The 25398-nt window shown below is 51.7% G+C and overlaps 1 protein-coding gene across 1 annotated transcript in view; it reads left to right on the forward strand.

Annotated features, from left to right (window-relative positions):
- Dnah1 (dynein axonemal heavy chain 1) overlaps nucleotides 1-25398 on the forward strand; it is a gene marked incomplete at its 5' end in the record, with an annotated part of 54959 nt that overhangs the window by 15046 nt on the left and 14515 nt on the right. The window contains 34 exons of the mRNA XM_051204760.1: nucleotides 1078-1219; nucleotides 1719-1874; nucleotides 2237-2435; nucleotides 2620-2873; nucleotides 3692-3904; nucleotides 4929-5093; nucleotides 5520-5641; nucleotides 5781-5886; nucleotides 6336-6515; nucleotides 6772-6912; nucleotides 7394-7557; nucleotides 7735-7848; nucleotides 8107-8295; nucleotides 8529-8634; nucleotides 9186-9299; nucleotides 9749-9898; nucleotides 10237-10323; nucleotides 10430-10616; nucleotides 12342-12433; nucleotides 12606-12760; nucleotides 13189-13366; nucleotides 14315-14509; nucleotides 14590-14709; nucleotides 14923-15081; nucleotides 15191-15298; nucleotides 15731-15871; nucleotides 16009-16169; nucleotides 16633-16790; nucleotides 17348-17521; nucleotides 18219-18257; nucleotides 21598-21776; nucleotides 22764-22994; nucleotides 24064-24260; nucleotides 24728-24863. Coding sequence (XP_051060717.1) covers nucleotides 1078-1219; nucleotides 1719-1874; nucleotides 2237-2435; nucleotides 2620-2873; nucleotides 3692-3904; nucleotides 4929-5093; nucleotides 5520-5641; nucleotides 5781-5886; nucleotides 6336-6515; nucleotides 6772-6912; nucleotides 7394-7557; nucleotides 7735-7848; nucleotides 8107-8295; nucleotides 8529-8634; nucleotides 9186-9299; nucleotides 9749-9898; nucleotides 10237-10323; nucleotides 10430-10616; nucleotides 12342-12433; nucleotides 12606-12760; nucleotides 13189-13366; nucleotides 14315-14509; nucleotides 14590-14709; nucleotides 14923-15081; nucleotides 15191-15298; nucleotides 15731-15871; nucleotides 16009-16169; nucleotides 16633-16790; nucleotides 17348-17521; nucleotides 18219-18257; nucleotides 21598-21776; nucleotides 22764-22994; nucleotides 24064-24260; nucleotides 24728-24863 — 5212 coding nt within the window. The remainder of the gene's footprint in view (nucleotides 1-1077; nucleotides 1220-1718; nucleotides 1875-2236; nucleotides 2436-2619; nucleotides 2874-3691; nucleotides 3905-4928; nucleotides 5094-5519; nucleotides 5642-5780; nucleotides 5887-6335; nucleotides 6516-6771; nucleotides 6913-7393; nucleotides 7558-7734; nucleotides 7849-8106; nucleotides 8296-8528; nucleotides 8635-9185; nucleotides 9300-9748; nucleotides 9899-10236; nucleotides 10324-10429; nucleotides 10617-12341; nucleotides 12434-12605; nucleotides 12761-13188; nucleotides 13367-14314; nucleotides 14510-14589; nucleotides 14710-14922; nucleotides 15082-15190; nucleotides 15299-15730; nucleotides 15872-16008; nucleotides 16170-16632; nucleotides 16791-17347; nucleotides 17522-18218; nucleotides 18258-21597; nucleotides 21777-22763; nucleotides 22995-24063; nucleotides 24261-24727; nucleotides 24864-25398) is intronic.

Here is a 25398-nt window from a genome sequence, read left to right on the forward strand (position 1 = left end):
TGATCAAATGTACCCGTTGTCACAAGCTATGAAATCACACCAGAAATGCCTCACCACAATGCTCTAAACCATGGCTCCTACCAGGCAGGGTTAAGCAGCCCGTGGGCAGAAAGAAATCATGTGGGGGCAAATTATCGTAGTCTGGGAACCACATCTCTCTCCCATCAATGATCTTGTATACACATCAACCCTGGACATGGAGTTGTTGGGGATCAGTAAAGGAAGGCAAGATTAGTCTGTTTGGATGCTAGAAACCCTCACCCAGTTCTGCCTTACGGACAGAGTTTCCACACATCAGCCTGACAAGGTTGGTCAACAGAGGCATGCAGGCTAGAGACTTGATTATGCATCATCTGAGAACCCTGACATTTAAGTAAGTTTCTGTTTCCGTGATGAAACATCATGACAAAAGCCACTTAGGGAATAAAGGGTTTGCTTTGCTTACAGATGTATATCACGCTCCATTAGCAAAGGCAGTTAGGGCAGGAACCTAAAGGCAGAAGCTGATGCAAAGACCTATTACTTACAGGCTTGCTCCCTACACTCCACCCAGCCTGCTTTTTATAACACTCAGGACCAGCACAGGGGTAGCAATATCGACAAGGGGCTGAGCCCTCTGACATCAAACACTAATTAAGAAAAGGCCCTGTAGGCTTGTCTACAACCTGATCAGGCAGTTTCTCAATCAGGATTCCCTCCTCTCCAATTACTCTAGCTTCTGTCAAGTTGACATGAAACTAGCTAGCATTCTTTCTCGTCACTCTCCTGTGCCCCTTGCATGGGCACACTGGAGCTGCATCTCCCTGGGTGCTGACCATGGCCCCTCCAGAAGGCAGGGCAGGCATGTCTCCTCACAGGTGGCAGTGGCAGCCTCCCAGCTTATTCAGACTCCCCAGTTCCCCAGTTCCAGCAAAATCCAGCTGATACTGTGTTTCTTACATCCTACCCCAACCTAGCCCCGCTCACACCCTAGCTGCTTAGGTTTGTGGCCTGAACACCTGGAAGGGTGGCCCTTCCGTTCTATCCTATTATTTCAGCTGTAGCATTTCCCCAAATCCTGATACTCTTCCCTGCCAGATGGGCTGCCAACAACTGGCCCTCTAAGATCCTTGGGCAGATAGACATGGTGCGGCAGCAACATGTTGAGGATGAGGAGAAGTTCCGCAAAATCCAGATCATGGACCAGAACAACTTCCAGGAGAAGCTGGAAGGACTACAGGTAGGGTTTAGCTTAGGGTTCTGCTGTCCTACACACACACACACACACACACACACACACGCGCGTGTGCGCGCGCGCGCACACACACACATACGCACACGCATATGCATGCACATGTATGTACACACACAATTTGTCCTACGTCTTTCATTAGGAGATGCCATGTCAGTATGTGACGGATGACTGGATGGACAAATTTACAAAAAGACTGAGAGAATGGACTGAAAGGCAAAGAGATGCCTGGATAAAACGTTTCAGAAAATTTAGCAATAATGGACCCAATCTTCTTGATTGTCTGACTGGCATCCCAGTGGGCAGTGAGCACAGTACTCAAAGATTTGCATTTGCTCCCTAGCCCTGTAACAGGCTGCCTGTGATTTCTGGCAAATGGCTCACCACAAACAAAGTTCTTGCAGCCAAGAGTCAATCCCCTGGGTGTGTGGAACACATGGTCATCACAGGACTCACATGCATTTAACCCTTGCTCCTTGGCCCACAGCTGGTGGTGGCTGGCTTCTCCACCCATGTGGAGATTGCACGAGCACACGAGATCGCCAATGAGGTGCGTCGGGTCAAGAAGCAACTGAAGGACTGCCAGCAGCTGGCGATGCTCTACAACAACCGCGAGCGCATCTTTGGCTTGCCCATCACCAATGTAGGCCTACTGTGGGCACCTTGCCCTACTTCCCAGAGCTTCAGGAAGCAACTTGGAACTGCAGCCATAGCAGAGCCCAGCTGCTATAAAGCAGGGCTAGGGCATGTGGGGTAGAACTGAGCTAGCTACTGGGTAAAGATGACCTTCCTTGGCTCTCAGGATGGGGAAGCCAGTAGAAACAAGCTTCTGAGGGTCAGCCTAGACCTTGAAAGCTCAGCATCCAAAACCTAGATTTGGCAGGAAAATGGGTCCATGGGGCAAGAGCACAAGGTCAAAGAAGGGAGAGAGGGCCTGGCCAATGCAGAGATGGTGTGGCGAAAGCCCTGTGAGAATCTTGACAGCCTTATCCTCCTTCCCTGTAGTACGACAAGCTCTCAAGAATGGTAAAGGAATTCCAACCCTACCTGGACCTCTGGACCACAGCCTCAGACTGGCTGCGCTGGTCTGAGAGCTGGATGAATGACCCCCTGTCAGCCATTGATGCTGAGCAGCTAGAGAAGAATGTTGTTGAGTCCTTCAAGACCATGCACAAGTGTGTGAAGCAGTTCAAGGACATCCCAGGTAGCTGAGAATGTTTGCCAGTGGAGCCCATGCAAAAGTCATGGCTTGGTACAGTTTGTTCTTCCCTGCCTAACACTGATCAAACAGCCTGTTAGCCATCCAGCCCTTTCCTGGTGACCTGGCCCATCTATTCTCTTTCTTCCCTAAACTGGCTAACTTTCATGACCTCCTGCCTACTCTGTAGCCTGCCAGGAGGTGGCTTTGGACATTCGAGCACGTATAGAAGAGTTCAAGCCATACATCCCGCTGATCCAAGGCCTGCGCAACCCTGGTATGCGGAACCGGCACTGGGAGATACTGTCCAATGAGATCAACATCAATGTCAGGCCCAAGGCCAACTTGACCTTTGCCCGCTGCCTTGAGATGAACCTTCAGGACCATATTGAGAGCATCAGCAAAGTGGCTGAGGTGGCTGGCAAGGAGTATGCTATTGAACAGGTGGGTGCCCAACCACCGCAGCCCTGGTCCCACCTGGCTGCTGCTGAACAGGCTAGTCTCTGGCTCTTGCAATGACAGCCATTTGGGTGGATGACAGTAATGGCTTCATCCCTGGGGTGAGGGTACATCTTATTAAAAATTAATAATGTAGGTGGAGTGCTTGGCACACTGCTATAATATTCGTTTCCATCTCAAGACTAGCAAGGAGCCGATAGCATTATCATCATTTAAGCAGATGAATACAGGAGTTGAGAATGTAGCCAGCCTTGATGCATGAGTTTAATCCTCTGTACTGCTAAAAATTAATTAAATTAATTAATTAGAGAACCTTGAGGCTCAGGGAGATTCAAATAACACATTCTTTTTAGATAGATAGATGATAGATAGATAGATAGATAGATAGATAGATAGACTTAGTATACAGTGTTCTGTATGCATGTATCCCTGCAGATCAGAAGAGGGCACTGGATCTCATTATGGATGGTTGTGACACATCATGTGGTTGCTGAGAATTGAACTCAGGACCTCTGGAAGAGCAACCAGTGCTCTAAACCTCTGAGCTATCTCTCTCTAGCCCCAAAATAACACATTCTTGAGGAGTGGCCACACTCCTAACTGGCACCCAACTGCCTTTCATATTGCACCCATATGAGTTTGAGTCAAGCCTGAATTGAGACAGAGGCCCACTGGGAACTTGCTGATAAGTCAAGCTGGGAGTATTTGCCAGTGGCCCACATGACCTGGCAGTCCAGTGCTGTTCAGACAGCCTAACAGCCAATCTTTTCCAAACACACAGCTCTGACTTTTCCCTACCACAGGCACTAGACAAGATGGAGAAGGAATGGTCAACCATCCTATTCAATGTATTGCCCTACAAGGAAACAGACACCTATATCCTTAAGAGCCCAGACGAAGCCTCACAGCTTCTTGATGACCACATTGTCATGACCCAGAGCATGTCCTTCTCACCGTACAAGAAACCCTTTGAGCAGCGCATCAACTCCTGGGAGACCAAACTGAAGCTGACTCAGGTGGGCCTTCCTCCTTTTGTCAACCTTTCCACCAAAGGAGCACTGCCTACCAAGTGGCACTTAACTGTATTTAGGTGTAGCACACTACACCTGTCCCTCCCCCCCCCCAGCTCCTGGCTCTCTAACAAACCTCCATCTGGAAGGGGGTACCAGGATAGTGCCATCCATGTATGAGATCGAGCTACTGAAAGGCAGTCAAGGTTATGGAAAGAGTGACACTCAATTAAACAGTGTGGCTGCCTAAGCGTGGGACAGTCTAGTCATTGGAACTTGACTCTCTGGACATTATAAGGCCCTCAGCACCTCAGTATCCTTTTCCACGCTGTCCTGAGCCTCCCACTCCCATCCCATTTGTGATACTTGAGGAGAGAAGCCAGGGTGCTTGGGACAATAGCCCTCTCAGGCTTTCAGGAGCGGAGGCGGGGTCTGCCCACCGAGCCCTTCAGTCCTTCTTGGATGTTGTATATATGCCAGTAAAGGCGAGAAGTCAGTGAAGGGGGATCATCTGTACAGCATTGATCAGGGGCCCTCCCTGCCATGCTCACACTGTCCCCCCACCTGTAATTCCAGCCCTACCTCCCACCTCTGACTCACCCACACCTGCCTGTAGGATATTCCCAATGAGGCCCGTACTCAGCACCTCTTAAAGGGGCTTCACACTTACCGGGCCCCTAATGATCCATGAGCAGAATGACCACTAGTGTATTGCTCAAGAACAGAAAGTCATGACCACTTGCCCTGATCTTCTCGGGGACCCATTTAAGCCTGGCATGAACCTGATGCAGAGCTAACCATGGTGCTAATCAGTCATCTCTCGTGAGCAGAAATGAATGAATCAGTTTGCTTTGATAGGGGACAACAAGGTAAGTCCCAGGTGGGAAATTGGGAGGCAGAAAGGAAAATGGCTCTGTGTAAAGTGATCCAGTAGACACTGTCTGATGTGGGCGTTCCGCCCTGCACTCTGATGGGGTGAAATGTGTCCATCATGGACACTAACCCCAACCTGAGCCACCAACTCTGACAGGAAGTGCTGGAGGAGTGGCTGAACTGCCAGCGGTCCTGGCTCTACCTGGAGCCCATCTTCAGTTCTGAGGACATCACCCGGCAGCTGCCTGTGGAGAGCAAGCGCTACCAGACCATGGAGCGCATCTGGAGGAAGATCATGAAGAATGCCTATGAAAACCGGGAGGTGAGCCCCAGGAGGCTGGGAAGGCTGCTAGCACCTGCAAGGGACCCTAATCACATTGCTGGGGATATCTTAGTCTTTTTCCTCCCTACATAAGGACTAAGGGCCAATCTGAAGGCTTTGGTTGTGGCTCATGTCTTTGGGAGTGGACTCCTGGTACCAGAGATGCCCCCTCAGAAACAGTGATTTTAACATTTAGAGATCCTGCCCAGTCCTGCAGCAAGGCAACTCCTTAGCCTTATTACCCTTCTCCTCCTCCTTCTTTTAACTACAGAATGGTTTCTCAAGGCTGATAGAGGCAATCCCTAGCCCAGGGATCAATTTCCTACCCCTTACCCCCTGGTGGTGTCCAGCTGGCATGGGTACTGTCTGGTGAACTCGTCCTACTCACTCCCTCTTTCTCTCCCTGGCTGGATCTGGTTCCTGCAGGTGATCAATGTGTGTTCTGACCAAAGGCTGCTGGACAGCCTGAGGGACTGTAACAAGTTGCTGGACCTGGTACAGAAGGGCCTCAGCGACTACCTGGAGACCAAGCGGAGTGCTTTCCCCAGGTAGGCACCACAGCCTAGGACCACACTAAGGGCCCTCAAGTGCTCTGCCAAGCTAGTAAGCACTGTATCAGTGGTGTTGGGGCTGCCAGGGCCTAACAAGTCTGCCTAACCCTTTTCAATGCCCATGTTCCCCTGGAAGATTCTACTTCCTGTCAGATGATGAACTCCTGGAGATCTTGTCACAGACAAAGGACCCCACAGCTGTGCAGCCCCACCTACGCAAGTGCTTCGAGAACATCGCCAGGGTGTGTAGCCTGAAGCTTGGCCAGTGTACTAGGGTACTCCCCAGAGGAGATGTCTCTCCTCTCATGCCAATCCCTCTTAGAAATGAGATGGCAAGAGAGACCCTAGTCCTCAGAAACACACCTGGAGCTTGTGGGAAGGAGGGTATAGTTAAGAACCCACCCCTTGCCTTGAGCCTAGGAGCCTGGGGTCCAAACTCAGCCTGCAGCTTCTGTCCTCCCAAAATACTGAGATCCCAGAGGAGTGGAAACAGAGGGCAAGCTTAGCCTCATCCCCAAGGGCTGAAATATACCCTGTCAAATTGCTGTTAGGGAAGGCCCAGTGAAGGCAAACACAGGGGATGCCCCTGCACAGAGCTAAGGGCAAGGGTCAGGCAAGGTCAGTCTGAGGCTGGGCCAAGCCCTCTAACACTGCAAAGTAACCCACTCCTGCCCACCCTCATTGCCCATAGCTGCTGTTCCAGGAGGACCTGGAGATTACGCACATGTACTCAGCAGAGGGTGAAGAGGTGAAGTTATCCTTCTCCATCTACCCCTCCAACAATGTGGAGGACTGGCTGCTGGAGGTGGAGCACAGCATGAAGGCCAGTGTGCATGACATCATCGAGCAGGCCATCAAGGCCTACCCCACAGTGAGTGCAGCCTTCCTGTTCAGCATCCAGTGCGCTCCCTCAACAGTGCCTGTCCGCCACCACCCGCCTCATCCACCTCCAGCCGCTCTGTCAGCCCGCAGGAGGCTCAGTGCTTTAATAGCTGCTGCCTTTCTGAGAGAATATTTGAACCCAGAGCTTGAAGGGCCAAAGCACAGACAGCTTTCAAGCAAGGAAGAGGACAGGTCGGTAAGGGGCTGGCAGCACTTGAGTCAATCTGCTCATGTTATCTTTCCAGATGCTCAGAACTGAGTGGGTTCTGAACTGGCCAGGCCAGGTGACCATTGCTGGCTGCCAGACATACTGGACAATGGAAGTAGCCCAGGCACTAGAGGCTGGCAACATCAGTAGCAAGCTGTTCCCCCAGCTCTCCAAACAGGTAGGGTTGAAGAAGACTGATGGTCCCCACATTCCGACACCCCACACCCAGTTCTCCTAGGAACATTTTCCTGTACCAAGCCTGGAAGAGGGCAAAGGTGAGGTCCAAGGAGCATTTCACACTGTAGCACCAGCAAGAGGGGACCTAAGGCGGGATCTGAGACTGGCAGGACTCCTCTCAGGTCAGTGAGGCAGTTTTTCCTGTACTGTCCCCTGGGCCGCCCACGATCCATGCTCGACATACTCCAGACTCTGTTCCCAGCCCTGAACATACCGATGGCACTCTACCCCAGAGGCAGGCGCCGTGGGTGTGCTTTGTATGTCCTTCCTTGGCCCAATCCTTGCTCCCCTCCCATCTCAGAGCAGCAGAAGCCCAGAATATAGATACTCTCTGTGGCAGAGGCCTACCATCTGCTCAAAGGACGAGGACGAGGGGCCCCCTGTCGATGTCGGGTCTCTGCAGTGACTCCCCCCTCTTTCAGCTCAGTGACTTGGTGGCCCTGGTGCGAGGGAAATTGTCCCGCATGCAACGGGCAGTACTCTCGGCACTCATTGTCATTGAAGTCCATGCCAAGGACGTGGTGAGCAGGCTCATCAATGAGAATGTAGTCAGTGTACATGACTTTGAGTGGATCTCACAGCTCAGGTGAGGTCATGGAGGGCTACCTCAGGGCCACAAGGGATGAGCTTGGGGGTGGGGATACTGTCAATCCACACAAGACTTGTGTCTTTATTCTCTAAAAATAGTCCCCTCTTTTTAACTGTACACCTACTCAATGGCCTGTGGCCCCATTTCCAGAAGCCCATGTCCCTGCATTGCTAGGTACTACTGGACAAATAACGACCTGTACATCCGTGCTGTGAATGCTGAGTTCATCTATGGCTACGAGTACTTAGGCAACAGTGGGAGGCTGGTGATCACACCCCTCACTGACAGGTGAAGGCCCCTCCCCAGCTGGGTTTTGAGTAAGAGAAATGGATAGCCCAATGTCAGCCAGCCCAGTGGGTCTCTGAACAAAGCATGTGGGCAAGGCACAGAAATGGGGCAGGAGAAACTACACAGGTAGCTAACCCCAGGTCCAGTCCTGGCCGGCATACCTGGCCCGGAGGGGAGTGCCTCAGGTCTGCAGAATGCCCCAGGAAGGGGAGTGCTGGGAGGGGTGTGGCCCACACCTGCCTCCTTTCTCTCCCACAGGTGCTATCTGACCCTGACTGGGGCCCTGCACCTCAAGTTTGGAGGCGCACCAGCTGGCCCAGCTGGCACAGGGAAGACAGAGACCACGAAAGACCTGGGAAAAGCCTTGGCCATACAGACAGTTGTGTTCAACTGCTCTGACCAGCTTGATTTCATGGCCATGGGCAAGTTCTTCAAGGGTCTGGCCAGGTGAGACTGGGTGTGAGATGGCCCAGGGAGAAGTCGGAGGGAACCCTGGCCAAGAGGGGTCTCCCAAGGGACAGGGTGAAGTGACACTCAGTGGGCTAGGGTTGGGACAGGCATGGGACTGTAGTTGAGCTGGTGATCACCACTGAGCGCCTCCTCCCCAGTGAAGCCAGAGGGTTGTTGGAAGGAGGTACCAAGTACACACTGAGTGCGTGTCCTACCCTCGTTTTGCTTAGTGCTGGGGCCTGGGCCTGCTTTGACGAGTTCAATCGGATCGACATCGAGGTGCTGTCTGTGGTGGCACAACAGATCACTACTATCCAGAAGGCACAGCAGCAGCGGGTGAGCTGTGGGCTAGAGGGCAGCACTGCCCCCATCACCCTGAGTGATGTCTGGTCAGTTCCAGGCCCCACATCCTTACCTCAGCCTGTGGTCAGGGAAAGGGAGGCCTGCCTTCCTACATCGTGGCTCTTAGGGCAAGTCCAGGTCACCGGTCTCCTCACCTGCCTTGTTCAGGGTAGCCAAGGATCTTGCCTCAGGGACAAGAGCTGAGAAGCTGACACACCACACTTGAAGTAGTGTCCTAGTTCTGTTCTAGGCTGAGTTTGAGTAAATCGTAAGGGGCCAGTCAGAACTGTGACTAGTGGATGTGGGGAAGCAGCGAGTGTATGGACACCTCCGGGAACTGGAGCCAGGCCCTGGGAGCCCATGGGAGGTCATTGAGACCTAAGATCTCAGGTTAGATCCTAGGAGATCTAACCCATGACCAGCAATCCAGCCTGGCTGACCTCTGATGTCAGGTCAGTGGCATGAGGGAGCCCAGTTAAAGGAGGAGAAGATCTGGACATCTTTAATCTCTTTAATGTGGGCCAACCCCTGTACCCCACATACAGGTAGAGCGCTTCATGTTTGAGGGCGTTGAAATACCTCTTGTACCATCCTGTGCCGTGTTTATCACCATGAACCCAGGATATGCTGGCCGAACAGAGCTGCCTGACAACCTGAAGGCAAGTTCAGGTCCAGGGTGGCCAGAAGGTGACAGAGCCTGGTGGCATCCTAGCCTGGACTCTAGGATACTAAAGCTCTGATTCAAGGACATGTAGCTAGCTGCCTGGCATGAAGATCTGGGATTCCCTGTGGTAGTGTTCCTGTCCAGGAACTTGTTGTCTTCAGGGCATGGGAGAAGTCTGGGATTCCTGTGGGGAGGGTGCAGAACATCTGCCAGAAACTGCTAAGATGGGTGTGTGAAAAAAAATGGGAAGACAGGAAGTGAGAGGAACCCTCTCTTGGAAGTTCCATGGAGGTGTTCTTCATGACAAAGCAGCTATTCCTAATGGTAAGCATTGCACAAACACTGCACAATGGAAAGCTTCACAGAGGAGAGTCCAGAGAACCGGCCAAGTCCCTGGGTGGGGCTGTGCTCTGTCTGCCTTTCACATGTGTGCTGTATGTCCAGGCCCTCTTCCGACCTGTGGCCATGATGGTCCCCGATTATGCCATGATTGCTGAGATCTCCCTCTACTCATTTGGCTTCAACGAGGCCAATGTGCTGGCTAAGAAGATCACCACCACCTTCAAGCTGTCTTCTGAGCAGCTCAGCTCCCAGGTAAACCCTGGTTAGTTCCACAGTCTCAGACTAAAACATTGTCATCTACTCCCACCTCCAGATCTGTGCCAAACTCACCTTCTGTGAGGGAGGGATTCGGAATAGGCACTCCCATAAGCCAGAGGGTTGTAGGGACGATGAAGTAGAAGGTGCCAAAGCGGCCCAAAGAAGGGGCACCTAGCCCAGGCTACAGTGTGGGGGCCCGCGGGAAAAGGACATCTCAGCCACAAGATGAGCAATGAGGCGTGGCCAGCTTCCACAAGTGGGGGGCAGTGCTGACGAGGCAGAACACCCAGACCGACAGCACCCACCGATGCTTCTTCCTGTGGTGCCAACAGGACCACTATGACTTTGGGATGAGAGCTGTAAAGACTGTCATCTCAGCTGCTGGGAACCTCAAGAGAGAAAACCCCACCATGAATGAGGTGAGCTCTATCCACAGAGCTCTCCCGGAGAGGGCTTCAGGAGGGCCCTGGCCCTGGAGGGGCCCACAGCACACCACCCTGAAGCCCTGGTCGGCCCCTTCTACAGGAGCTGATCTGTCTTCGGGCCATCCGAGATGTGAATGTGCCCAAGTTCCTGCAGGAAGACCTCAAGCTCTTTGCAGGGATTGTGTCTGACCTGTTCCCTACCATCAAGGAAGAGGAGACTGACTATGGCATCCTGGACCAGGCCATCCGCAAGGCCTGTGAGAAGAATAACCTCAAGGATGTGGAGGGTGAGCCCCAGCCCCAGGGTTCCTGCACACCCATAGTGTTCCAATCTCAGGAAATGCTGGCTCCAGCCACCTTGGAGTCCAGGGCTGGAGAAAGGGACAGGGCAATGCTGTCTCAGGGTCCCTCACCACTGACTAAGGTGCCCCCTGTCCCTATTAGCGCTCTCCAGGGGATGGGCAGTGCCAAGTTCCTACAATTTAGGTCCTCTGCCCATGGTTGGAGCTGCCCCAACCCAAGGTCCCCTCTCTAGCCTTGCTTCATCCAGTAATGGGTGTTTGTTGAGTGTCTCAGGGTTTCTATTGTGGTGACAAAACAACAAGACCAAAACAATTTGGGGAGAAAAGGGGGTATTGCGTCTTATAACTCTCAGGTCACAATCCATCACTGAAGGAAGCAGAAACTAAAGCAAAGACCTAGGAGGAGTGCTGCTTACTGCCTTGCTCCCTTGGCTTCCTTGCTCAACTTTTTGTTGTTTGTTTTGTTTTTTGAGACAGGGTTTCTCTGTGTAGCCCTGACTGACCTCAAACTCACTCTGACTAGAGCTGCCTATGAACTCAGAGACCCACCTGCCTCTACCTGTAGAGTGCTGGGATTAAGGGCGTGCACCACTACTGCCCAGCCTCAGCTGCTTTCTTAAGCACCCAGGACCACCAGCACAGGGGTGGCACTGCCCACAGTGAGCAGTCATCAAGAAAATGTATCACACACTTGCCCACAGGCCAATATGATGGGAATTTTTCTCAGCTGAGGTTCTCTCTTGCCAAATGACCCTAGCTTGTGTCAAGCTGGCATACACTGGTTGAAGCTTGGCTGCTGGTGCAGGGGAACACCTAGGCCTGGTCACCATGGAGAGAGCTTCAGGAGGGGCACCCAGAGCACCACCCTGAAGCCCTTGCCCGCCCCTGCCACAGGATTCGACCTGCCTTCGTGCCATCCGGGGTGTGAATGTGCCCAAGTTCCTGCAGGAAGACCTCAAGCAGCTTGCATTCTTGATTCCCACAGTTTCCTGGCACAGCTGCTTCTCCTTCTCCCAGTACCTCCAAGAAGGTCCTTAGGGGTGTGGACTCTCTGTGGAAGGAGTGTCTGGCCACACAGCTCTCCACTAGAGCCTGATTGATCAGTAGATTTGCTCATCTCAGCCCTGCGGGGCCCCTACCTCAGTGTTTCCTATGGCTTTTTGCTCCATGTGTAGTGTTAACACTCCCTTCCCTGGCCACCTCCTGCACTTAGGTCCAGCAAGCTTGTTAAATCAAGCCCTAGGCTCTTCTCTTCCCCCACAGCCATGGGTCAGCTTTGTCATCCCTCATTAGTTGCCCTCTGTCCCTTTGGAAGGGACCCCTGGGTCTGACAGAGCCTCAGCCACCTCAACCCCTTGGGTCAAAGCAATGTGCTCTTTCCTGAAGCTCCCGGCTGACTGGGATGCTGGCCCCTGAATTTCACCTCACACTTTCTCAGGCTGGTGCTCTCAGCAGGCTTCAGGGAGGAAGTTCATCCTGGGGCCCATATTGGCTGACCACCCAACCAGACAATGTTAGTGAATGGTAGTAACAATAATACCAAGGGCATCTAGAGAGCTTTCACTCTGTGCCCTGTAGGTCCTGTGCTTGGGCCTTGACCCACCCCACCCATGGCATAGGTGTTACTGCCATCCCTACCTGGCTAATGAAGACACTTGAGACATGATTCAATCCCATCCTCTAACCCATGTTCCCTGCCTTGTCCTCTAGGCTTCCTGATCAAGTGCATCCAGCTATATGAGACCACAGTGGTACGGCATGGCCTCATGCTTGTTGGTCCCACAGGCTCTGGCAAGAGTAATGTAAGCAGAACCAAGCACAGGGCCTGGGGTGGGGGTTTATCTCCAAGGGCATCCGCCTCCACCTGTACGGCACTGGCCTGGGGAATGCCCTCCCCACTGCCTGTGGTCCCCAGCCCACCGCACCCCTGCCCTCTGAGAAGCCAGGAGGGTCACTTTCAGGTGTCAACTCCAGTGTTACAGAGTCCTGGCAACTGCCATGACATTACTGAAAGGACAGCCGTCCATTAGTGGTGGTGTGTATGAAGCTGTCAACTACTATGTACTCAACCCCAAGTCCATCACGATGGGCCAGCTGTATGGGGAATTTGACCTGCTCACCCATGAGTGGTGAGTGGCCCCCAAGTTTCTCATACTTACTTATATATAAGATTAAAAAGTTTATATATTGTATTCTGTATTATACACAGTTTCATATATCCACAGTACCAGGGAGTGGGGGATCTTAGAATATATCTCTTGAAAATAAATCAATGTTTTTAAGTAAGAAACCTGGTTTTGTTTTTTGTTTTTGTTTTGTTTTGTTTTCAAAACTGACCAATACTTCAGCATCTGCTTGGCAAACACATCAAAAACTACATTACATCAGTGTATGAAGACAATATGATGAAACCCATTATTGAACATAATTAATGTATGATAATAATTTTTTAAACACAAGAGCCAGCTGGGGAACCAGGTTTCCCTGGGAGCTATTTGTGCCCACACCTTGCATATGTCCCTGGCACCTACAGCTCTCTCCTCCCTGTTGGTTACAGGACAGATGGGATTTTCTCCTCCCTCATCCGAGCCGGGGCCATTGCTGCTGACACCAATAAGAAATGGTACATGTTTGATGGGCCAGTGGATGCTGTCTGGATAGAGAACATGAACACAGTGCTGGATGACAACAAGAAGTTGTGCCTCAGCTCTGGGGAGATCATCAAACTCACAGAGGTGCACTGCCTGCCTACCCACCCAGGCTTTTTGGCAGCTAGTTGAGTCTGGAGACTGCACCATGCTGGCCAGACCTCACCCCACTCCACCTCTGCTTCACCGAGGAGCCCAGCCCCCAGCTCCCCTCCCAGCCCTGAACCCCCTCCTCGAAGCCATGTGCTATGCAGCTTCTGTCCAAGCCTAGGGCCAAACAGCTGCTGGACTGTTCTCCCAGTCGGCTCCATGTGTTAATCCAGTTCTAGCAATGTGTTCAGGGGCTGGGGACTCGGTGGCACACACCTGGCCAAAGGAACTTGCTTACTCTGTGTAGCTCAGCTCTTGAGAAAGATAGCCTGGCTATGAGAGCATTTCGGAGTGTACACTGCACTGAACTCCTGAGAACATGTGTCAGTCAATGTGAACCTGTGTGTGTGTGTGTGTGTGTGTGTGTGTGTGTGTGTGTGTGTGTGTGTGTGTGACTGGAGCTCTGGTTTGGTGCTTTGTTGTTGTTGTTGTTGTTGGTGGTGGTGGTGGTGGTGGTGGTGGTAGTGGTGGTTGATTGGTTGGTTTTTTGAGACAGGATTTCTCTGTAGCTTTGGAGCCTGTCCTGAAAGTCACCCTGTAGACCAGGCTGGCCTCGAACTCAACAGAGATCCGCTTATCTCTGCCTCCTGAGTGTGACAAGAGCTCTGATGTCCTATCAGGTTTCCTGGGCCTGTAGGAACGCCATACTGGCCAGAAAATCTAGGATTCCCCAACTTTGATTCTCCCTCAGGGCTCTGTGGATGGCCGCATTATCAGATGAGGCTCCAGGGATCCCTGAACCTCAACCCCAGCCCTACTCCACCCTGTGACTTCCCACAGAGCCTCCTGGCAGGATGGACAAGCAGTTTCTCTAAAGTTTGATGTCCCTTTCCCTTACGGGGGGGCAGGTAGCTGGCCCTCTTACATGTTGTATCTTGACACCAGGCAATGACCATGATGTTTGAGGTGCAGGACCTGGCAGTGGCCTCACCAGCTACAGTATCCCGTTGTGGAATGGTATACCTGGAGCCCAGCATCCTAGGGCTCATGCCATTCGTTGAGTGCTGGCTGAAAAAACTTCCTTCCATAATAAAGCCCTATGAGGAATATTTCAAGATCCTCTTTGTCAAGTTCCTGGAGGTAGGTGAGGCCACCCAGCCAAAGGGGTAGTAGCGTACTGTCACCACCAGCAATGAGAGCCTGGTGCTTGTTCCCAACAGAGCTCCATCTCCTTCGTTCGAACCACAGTGATGGAAGTGATTGCCTCAACCAACAGCAACCTGACCATGAGTCTCCTCAAACTACTTGACTGCTTCTTTAGACCTTTCCTACCCAGAGAGGTACAGCCTGAGCAGTGGGGTTGCAGGCCTGGTCCCCTCCACTCTCCTTGCTTGGCCACAAAGAGCCTATGAATTCCACTGGGTTGACTCCCCACGGATCATGAGCCCACCCACCCTATGCAGTGCACTGTAGGGAAACAAACTACATGATATGGCCACTTAGGCTTCCCACTGCTGCCTGACTTAGCCTAACCCTGTCCCCTTTGTTCCCAGGGGCTCAAGAAGATACCCTCTGATAAGCTGAATCATATCCCAGAGCTGATAGAACCCTGGTTCATCTTCTCTTTGGTCTGGAGTGTAGGCGCCACAGGGGACTATGCCAGCCGCATCAGTTTCAACCAGTGGCTGAGGATGAAGATGGTGGTAGAACAGGTGAGAAGTGGTAGGACCCAGCCAGGCCTAGGGGAGGCAGGGGGAGGGGGCAACGGCACGCTGCCCCCCACTGGGACTCACAAGGCTGCTGCTCTCTGGGTCCTGATAGGTGAAACTACAGTTCCCAGAAGAAGGGCTGGTGTTCGATTACAGACTGGATGATGCTGGGATCAGCAGCACTGAGGAGGAGGAGGATGAAGAGGATGAGGGCAAACAGGTGGCCATGGGCTGCCCTGGAAGGAGGGAGCCCCACCTCCTCAATGAATAATGGCCACTTAGAGAAAGCCACATGGGTAGCCACCAGATCTGAGGTCATTGGCTGTTTCTATTACCACCCAGAATTTTGGGGGTTTTGTTTGTTTGTTGCTTTTTGTTTTTTCCAAGACAGGGTTCCTCTGTGTTTTTGGAGTCTGTCCTGGAACTAGCTCTTGTAGTCCAGGCTGGTCTCGAACTCACAGAGGCCTCTGTCTCCCGAGCGCTGGGAGTAGTTATGTGCCACCACCACCCGGCACCACCCAGAATTTTACAGTCTATCAGGTGTTTATTATTATTATGTCCTCATCCTCCTGCTGTACTTAGCAATGGGGCCACAGCCAGGGGTAGAATGGGAAGGGATTTTGGACCCACCCTGAACCAGATGTGGTTCCAGGTTGCCTGGGTGAAGTGGATGGACTCCTCGATTCCCTTCACCATGATGCCAGACACCAACTACTGCAACATCATTGTGCCCACCATGGACACCATGCAGATGTCCTTCCTGCTGGGCATGCTGATCACCAACAACAAGCCTGTAAGTGCCCCATCATGCCCTGTCCCAGCCCACCCAACGCTCAGGTTAGGGCATGGCTGATCTTCCACGCCAACAATGGTAGCTTCCTCTGCATTCGCCCTGTATGTGCCCCACCTTCCTGATCCCCATTCTCCCAGGTGCTGTGTATTGGGCCGACAGGTACAGGAAAGACACTCACCGTCTCCAACAAGCTTCTTAAGAACCTGCCACTGGAATATATCAGCCACTTCCTCACCTTCTCAGCCCGCACTTCAGCCAACCAGACCCAGGATCTCATCGATAGCAAGCTGGACAAGAGGCAGGACACCTCTGGTTCCTTCCTCAGCCACAGTGTTCCCAGACTAACTGAACCAGCCGCTTCACATCTTCCCCACCGCATTATGCTCCTGGCTTTGCCTGAAATGAGCCAGCAGGAGCCAGGAAACCCTCTAGCGGCCCTGGGTTGCCTTTCAGACCTCTCCTTGCCTCTCCCAGGGTCCTCTTAGTCTTCCTGTGAGGCTTTTACTGGCATTAAAGCAGGGCTGTAGACTGCCTTAGGAGGTGGCTGTTATCCACCTTTCTGGGAAGTGGGGCTCTTTTTAAAGGCCTCAGATACAGGTCAGCTGGTCCCAGATGTCCCAAGACAACGGGCTGATCATGAGGTTTAGCAGTTTAGAGGAGGCTAAAATTCGGTGATTTAGTGAGGTGCCATTCAGCTGCCCCTTGAATTCCCAGAGGACCTGGTGCCCATGGGTGCTGGGCTCACACAGCTCCTCCCACAGGCGAAAGGGTGTGTTCGGGCCACCCTTAGGACGCAACTTTATCTTCTTCATTGATGACCTGAACATGCCAGCCTTGGAAACATACGGTGCACAGCCACCTATTGAGCTGTTGCGCCAATGGATGGACCATGGTGGCTGGTATGACCGAAAGATTATTGGTGCGTGCTGTTCTGGGGCAGCGGGAGTGGGCTGCATGTTCTGGGTGAAGAGTACACACAGTAGGTGCAGGGGCAAAGATCATTTTAGGGGTCCACAAAGGTATTTTAATTCCTCTTAAAACTTAAAGTTTTTGATCCATGTTACTACATCCTCTTTATATTAGTACTGTTGTAAATTACATCTTTGTATGCGTATGTGTACCTGTGTTTGCATTAGTGTGGGCACATGTATTTGGGGGTTCATATTGAGTATCTCCCTTAGTCACTGTCCACTCCACTTAACTGAGGCAAGGTCTCTCACTGACCCCATAACTTGCTGGCTCAGCATGTCCAGCTAGCCAGCTCTCCCCTGTCTCTACCTCTGAAGTCTCTAGGATTACAGACACACTGTCACACCTACCTGGCTTGTGTGTGGGTACAGGGCATGCAAATCCTCCAAGCCATCTCCCTAACACCATAAATTACAGTTTTAATATACATTCTTCTCATGGGCAAGGGACCCACAAAAGTCATGTCATTCTGAGGAGACCCCTGACTGACTTCCTTCTCCCACTCAGGAGCCTTCAAGAACCTGGTGGACATCAACTTTGTCTGTGCCATGGGCCCCCCAGGAGGAGGCAGGAACGCTATCACTCCAAGGCTGACACGCCACTTCAACTACCTGTCCTTCATTGAGATGGATGAAGTCAGCAAGAAACGCATCTTCTCTATAATCCTGGGATGTTGGATGGGTGAGTATAGAGTTGGGGCAGGAGAAGCCACGAACAAAGGCAGAGGCTCAAGCTAGTTGTCACACCAAAGACAGCTGAACAGCAATGGGCAGGAAGAAGGCACTGAGCCATTAGTGCAACCCCAGCCTTACTCCTTTACTCAGCAGTTATGGCTGGCAATCTCATGAACCTCTATTTCTTTACCAGTGGGTGCTAATATTAATACCTGTCCCTCCAAGTCTTGAGAGCTAAGGTATGGCCCACAGCACCTAAACTAAAGCTATGCAGCAAGTCTGCATGTTGTATATGTGATAGATGCATAGCTCCATAGATGCATTCATGCACATGGAGACATGTGCTAGTGTTTGCCCAGAAGCTCATGTGTAATGACAGTAACCCAGGAAGACCAAAGGGACAAAGTAGCCCTGCTCCATCCTGGAGCTTGGAAAAAGTCTACTCGGGATGCTATTTCTCCAGTAGTCCACCTCCCACCCAGCACACCTGTGCTAGAGTTCAAGCCTTCCATCAGGCCTGGGCCCCCCTGCCAGAACTATAGGCCAGGGCTCTTCTTCATATGCAGCTGGCGCGCGGGGCACATTGCTCTGAGAAAGGGTGGGAGGCAGCTGCTTGAGGATCTTCCAGCAGGACACAGCTGGCCAAAGTAGCCAGTAAGTAACCACCTAACTCTGACCCCGTTCTCTGTCCCCCAACCCTGCAGATGGACTCCTTGGAGAAAAAAGTTACCGAGAGCCTGTGCGTAAGTGGCCTAGACCTGGGAGAATCTTGGAGGAAAGGGACTGTAGTCTGGGGGCAACCCTGGACTCTGATGTTAGCTGGTATGTTAACATTAGGATCAAGGACTATGGTGGGCCCTCCTTGGGCTCACATGGATCCAGAGCTCAAGTCAGCAGTGGTACTGGCTGCTCTTCAGGCTTCCATCCCTCGGTGCCTAGGTTAGTGTCTCACTGTAGAGTAGCAGGAAATGAAAGATGAGTGGATGAAGAAGCCGTCTAAAAGAACTATGGTCAAAAGAAAGCCAGCCTTCTCCAAAGAGCAGACATGAGCAGGAAAGCAGGTGGTTTGCAGCTAGGAGACAGACATCTCTCTGTGGCAGCCTCAAACAGCTCTATTCTGTCAGTCATCTCCACAGGGCAGCTGGCCACTTTAGGTCTGTCTTGTCTTGGTGCCCACCCCTTCCCTCTGTTCCTCTCAGCTGGGAGAGGCTGCCAAACTCCCTCTTGGAGCCTCAGTTTCTAGCTCTCAGACTTGTTACTGGTATCCCCCATGGCTCCTGTCACCTTTGCTAGGATTGAACTTCTTATTCTAATGCAGGCCAGACTCCTCCTCTTTGGCCTGATAGAGTCACACATCCCCCAATACCAGTACTCCCTGTTCTTCTGGGTCACTCTGTCAACATAGAAAGATGTGGGACATGGTGGCATATGCTTTTCATCTCAGCACTCAAGAGACATAGGTGGGTGGATCTCTGTGAGTTTGAGGACATCCAGAGCTACATAGCAAGACTCTTTCTAAAAACAAAGCAAAAACGTATAAACATGTCCAAATTTCTCCTGTCTTAACCAAAACACAGAATTATCTCTGCCGGTCACATCCTTTCTTCATCATTGCCTCTCACCTCTCTGCTCGGCTTTATAATAAAACTCACTGTCCTCCCACTGGGACATCCCTATCCCCCTGTTTCCCACCGGTTACCTCCTCTACTTTTGTCCCGGTGACAAGAGTGTAGCCACGCAGCAGCCAAACCCCAGTCTCTTCTTCCAGTAGCTTCTCCCAGGCCCTCCTCCCTCCCTGGGTGTATCAGCCAGCTTTGTGTAGCTCTGCTAAAGTGGTCTAAGCCCCCATCATTTGCTTATTCTGTTACTCTGGGCCTGTGGTGAGGAAAACACCATGGCAGCAGGAGAGCATGGTAAAGCAAAGTTGTTCACTTCATGGCAGCCAAGAAGCAGAGGCAAACAGGAGGATTTCAGGGTAATGTGTACTCTTCAAAGATGTTGCCCAAGCAAACTTCTTCCCTCATCCTGGCCTGCTTCCTTCACACATTCCTTATGAACCCCACCCAGTAAGCATTCATCAATTAATTTGCCTCTAGATGAGGTTAGTGTGCTCATGATCCAATCATCTCCCAATGATTGAACCCACCAGCTGGGGACCCAAGCATTTAAACCATAGGCCTTTGCAGGGAGGCGCTTCAAACACAAACTGTCATAGTAGGCACCCATCTTGGACTAACTAGACTTTGACCTCCAGTCCCTTTTCCCTCTTAAATACATTGTCCTTAGATAGTCTCATCCTAGCTCAAAAGTAAACTCATTTTTATGGCACCAGCATCCAAGTCCACACCCTCAGCTCAGATTTCTCCCCTGGACATCTAATTCCACATTTCTCAGATGTCAACTTTGTATTTCAGACTGAACCTGTCCAAATGCAAACTCCCAGGTGCCCTGTCAGTCCCCCTCACATTTGGTGGTGACAGTGCCATCCTTCTGGATGCTCCTGACAAGAACTTTTCCATCATCCTCTTCCTCTCAAACCATATGACAACTGTCAGAAAATCTCTTGGCTGTCCCTGCAGAGTCCGTCCTGAATCAACTCACCACCCAGCCCTCATTCACCTAATCACTGGGACATTCACTCTGGTCTACTCACTTTGCATCAACTTACCGATGATCCATCCTCCTTTTGCAGCTAGAGGGATCTGTGAAAACATTAGATCAAGCTTGGCAGTGGTGGTACACAACATTGATCCTAGCACTCGGGTGGTGGAGGCAGGCGGATCTCTGTGAGTTCAAGGCCAGCCTGGTCTACAGAGTGACTTCCAGGACAGCCAGAGCTACACAGAGTAACCCTATAAGAATACAAACAAAAATAAACAAACAAACAAAAACCCATTGTATCAACCTGGGTATGCTATTGCCTGCCTGTAGTCCAGCTACTTAGGAGACTAAGGTAGGAGGATCACTTCAACCCATCAATTTAAGGCTAACCTGGACAAGACCCTGTCTCAAAAATGCACAAAACCAAAAATATAATAAGGCCATGCTCTTCTTCTCAACTGTCTTAGCCAAGCAATAGCCCCAGTCACAGCTGTGCCAGGAAACGTTGTCCATGCGTTGCATCCCTCATCACATCTCCCACTCGTTGGTCCTTTACTTCCTGTCTCCGGGGTTTTGCTGTTGGCCCTTCTTCCAAGAACATTTTTTCTCCAGCCATGTTCATGTTTGCAGTCTCACTTCTTGGTCTCAGCTTGAATGTCTCCCTTCTCAGTGTGATATCTCACGGCACTTCTATAATCACTCCAAAGCCTAACTTCGAGGTCCAAACCTTTCTTTTGCTGCAAGTCTTTCCATAGCATTTTTCACCTGGTTGCTATCTCTTTGTCAATGCATTTCCAAGACAAAGCTTGTTAAGGGTGAGAGGTGTCTGTTGGGTCAACCTCTGTGTTTATCACCCAGAGTACATTTGTTCTCCTGACCCTATTCTTCTGCCATTTCTGAGTTCTTCCTGTACCCCAAGTTTCTACTCTCAGAGTTTAGTTCCAGGTGGAGACACACATAGGTATGGTAGTAATGGAAAGCAAGATGGGACCTGGACAACTCTACAGAGGGTGGTAAACACCCAAGTGCCAGGCCTGAGATTCAGGTCACCCTGTGCCCACCATTAAGCACTCCTGAAGCCTGTGTAGATTAAATGGCCCTTGAGCATATGCCACTCAGCACTGCCATGTCCAGGTCCTAGGGTAGGCTCATAGGCAGGAAGGGCCCAGCCAGTACAGAGCCCATTGATACCCACAGTTCTGTGACTACATCTCAGTGAGAGCCCTATGCATGGCCAGTTGTCAGGAATGTGGATGTAAATTTAAGACACACAGAGCAAGAAGTCTCCGTTCTAAGGTAGGGACATCAGGAAGGCTTTGCAAAGGAGGGAGCATCTAAGAAGGAACTGAAGCATAAGCAGCATCCAAGCCTAAGGCTAGGAGATGGGTGCTGGGGGAATTACAGGAGCACTGTTAGGACCTGTGAAACCTGCATTGTGGCCCTCCTGTCTGTGTGACCCAGCCTACTCTCCTGTCTCCACAGCTGGGGCCCCCAACATTGTCCATTTGACGGAGCCCCTCGTGGAAGCTACCATCAGGGTATATGCTACCATCACCTCCCAGCTGCTGCCAACTCCAGCCAAATCCCACTATACCTTCAACCTAAGGGACCTCTCCAAAGTCTTCCAGGGTATGCTCATGGCTGAGCCGGCCAAGGTTGAGGTGAGGATCTGCCAGGCCCCTCCCCTTGCCCAAGTCCCCTTGCCATCCTCCCCAGACCTCTCCCAATTTTAAGCCTTTCTACCTAAATAGTCCCCAGCCCTGGTCTAGCTAGGCCCTGAGGAAACTGGCACATAAATGGTCATCCCATCAGAGCCAGACCTTAGCACATCTAAGCCTGTCTTGTTAGTCAAACTCATGTCCAAATTTGTGATCATAGTGAGGTCATACAAAGAACAAGCTAGGAGAGAAGGCAAGGGAGGCAGAAGAATTCGTAGTAGAGGCCTTATGTGTAAGAAGACTTGGGGAGAGATGAACAAGGTACCTTTGGGAACTAAACATGTGCAGGTCTAAGGCATGGGCTGTGGGATGCCAGGAGCCAGAGTGTGCAGGCTGTCGGTCCAGCAGAAAGCTCAAAAGGGGAGTCACATGGAGCCCCTGGCTAAACAACCAAAGTGTGGCTAGCCCCAGCAAGGTGGGGCAGGTAAGGCAAAAATTGGTTCTGGCCTTGCCAAGCTCATAGCCAATGAGTTAAGAGAAAAGTCTGGGACTTCCTCAGTGTGCCCTGGGGGAGGGGCATGGAAGCTGGAACAGTGGGCAGCAGATCCAAAGACAGAGAGATAGGTAGGGCTTGTTGTGCAGTCAGATGTGGGGTGTTGGGAAGGTATCAGGAGAACGAGGTCTCCTTCCCAGGCTTGGAGTTTGGAGCTTTAAATAAAGGGAAGTGATGCCTTTAGGATACCCATGACCAGCTGCTAGTGCTGCGTGCCTAGTGGCCGATGGGAGCTAGGGATAGGGAGGCCCTAGCAGTATTCTGCAGTTTGCTTGGTCTTCAGTTGGCCAGCACCTCTTGCATGTGACTCTGGTTCTGAGTCAAAGGAAGGCGAGTAGCCCACAGAGCATATTCCTACCCTCTACCTCTCCCCTGGTACTTCAAATGATGATGCAGGGCCTGGGACTGAGACAGGCACTGATACTGGGCACTCACAGGATAAGGTGCAGCTGCTGCGACTGTGGTACCATGAGAACTGCCGCGTATTCCGTGACCGACTGGTGAATGAGGAAGACCGCAATTGGTTTGACCAGCTCCTGGAGACCCAGATGGAGGAGTTGGGGGTGGCCTTCAGCAAAGTCTGCCCCTTCCATCCCATTCTTTATGGGGACTTCATGTCTCCAGGCTCAGATGTGAAGTCCTATGAACTCATCACCAGTGAGAATAAGGTAAGTTGATGCTCTTCTCTGCTAGGTCCTCTGCTAGGTCCAGGGGCCCGCAAGAATAGTGAGAGTCCAAAAGTCTACACAGGATGAGTGAAAGACCCAGGCCCTCTCCTGCCACCATTAATGAGTCATGTACTAGACTAGAGTCAAGACAGTCAGACAAGCTTTTGGCTTCTCTGAGTCCCCATGTCCACCTTCACATGGGTTTAGCTAGGCAGCCCATCCGTGAAAACAAGCCCGGGGTTCATCTGAGACAAATCTGCAAACAGTGACGCACCACATCCATTTGAGATGCTACTATTCTCACTCACAGAGGGGCAGAAGAGTTTTGGTACCATAGCTCCGTTGGAACCTTGGGAGACAGGGCTGAGGTTTTCATCAGCTGCCTCAAAGCTGTGAGGCTGCAGTGGACCTTTTGGTGGTTTTCCCCATACACAACCTCTCCTAGTTCCCAGGTGGTCTCCCCAGGGTAGCTTCAGACTGGTGTGCCTCATGGAGCAGGCTTCTCTAGGCAGACCTGACTTCTGAAAACCAGCATTCCCACCATGCACAGAAGGAACAGAACTAGCCATGGGAAGGGTCAGCTCCCTGTTAAAGAGGGCCTGGCACTCAGCATTCCAATGTTGCAACCACTGAACCTATCTCTAGCTAGAGCTGAGGAAAAACAGTGGCAGGGGATTCCTACAGGGCCTGCCCAGACACGTCCAAAGACAGCAGTGCTAGGCGATGGGCCCAAGGCATTTACTGTGGACTTTATGAATAGGGAGAGTTAGATTCCCTGTGAGGCACAGTGAGTCTGCCCACAATGGGGGTGGGTGCTGGAGCTATGAGAGTACAGAGACTTGGCTAGAGGCAGAGCTAGCATCTGCATACGGTTCTTTCAGCATGTAAAGTGACAACCTGAGCTAACTTATCAGCACAGAAGGTATACAAGGTACACGATTGAGTTCCAGCCCACTGGAGAAAATCTGCAACTGGCCACATTTCTGGGTCTGAACAGAGAGACGTGGGGAACTGGGGGGCCCCTCCATGGAGGAGAACCTGCCATTTCCCACCACTCCACTGCTCCCAGATGATGCAGGTGATCGAGGAGTACATGGAGGACTACAACCAGATCAACACAGCCAAGCTGAAGCTGGTCCTCTTTGTGGATGCCATGAGTCACATCTGCCGCATCAGCCGCACTCTGCGCCAGGCACTGGGCAATGCACTCCTGTTGGGTGTGGGTGGCAGTGGCCGCAGCTCCCTCACTCGACTTGCCTCCCACATGTAAGGGATCATGGTGGGCAGTGGGTGCCATGTGGCAGACTTTAGAACAGATGCTTTTCCACCATGGTAGAACCCTATTGTGACCCCAACATAACCCTACTCAGCATGTGAGCTGGAAAAACTGTAAATGGGACCTGGACCCCAAAGGAGGCAGCAGCAGGACCCTTTGGTGCTGTGGGAGGGAAGTTTAGAGGCAAGCATCCCAGGAGGATGCCTAGGAGAGGCATCCATGGGCCTGCTATCAGAATCTGAACATGGAAGGGTTGGGGGTGGAAGGGACAGGACTCCAGGCTGTAGGAATAGTAGGCAAAGGTCTGGAAATAAGAGACTAGGATCAGGTCCTAGAGAACCTACAATTGACCCTGGATAGGAGCAAGATACCAGGTGGATAGCTGGGGTATGCACACCCACCATCCACCAGTGCCTGGCCTTGGGCCTCAGGCCTTGACTCAAACTCCTGCCTCCAGGGCTGAGTATGAGTGCTTCCAGATTGAGCTGTCCAAGAACTACGGCATGTCAGAGTGGCGTGAAGATGTCAAGAAGGTTCTGCTCAAGGCTGGCCTGCAGAACCTGCCCATCACCTTCCTGTTCTCAGACACCCAGGTGCAGCCACCACAGCAGAGGGTGGGACTCAGGGTGGACTGATGAGTGTCCCCAAGTGGTATCCTATAAGTGGTCAGTCCTAAATGCTCAACTCCCTATACATCAGGGCCAGGTGGGATTATGACTAGATTGGTCAAGAGAGGAACCAACCCAGCCATTCAGTGCTCAGAGGAAGCAGAGATCATTATTTACGCTCCAAGCACAAAGAAGCGCCTTGGCACTATAGCACACCACTCACAGGCCAATAGTTTCCTACCTTAAGGACCACAAGTTTGTTCCTGAGGTATAGGGGACCCATAGCTCCACTTTGAGGGACATAAGGCCTCTTTCCAGGTCTCTGAATAGAGAGGCCACAAGACAGACAGTGCAGCACTCAAACCTGGTTGGCAGTATGGGTTGTGTCAGGGGACCTAAGCTCCAAGATAATGTCCCAACCACAGACAAGTCCCTTCCCTCCTAGACCTGTCCAACCTCTTCATATAGTCAAGAAAGTGAGGTTACCCTCCAACACAAGCCAGATGCCTCTGTCAGTTGC

This window comes from Phodopus roborovskii, unplaced genomic scaffold (assembly GCF_943737965.1).
Source record: "Phodopus roborovskii unplaced genomic scaffold, PHOROB, whole genome shotgun sequence".
NCBI classification, from domain to species: domain Eukaryota; kingdom Metazoa; phylum Chordata; class Mammalia; order Rodentia; family Cricetidae; genus Phodopus; species Phodopus roborovskii.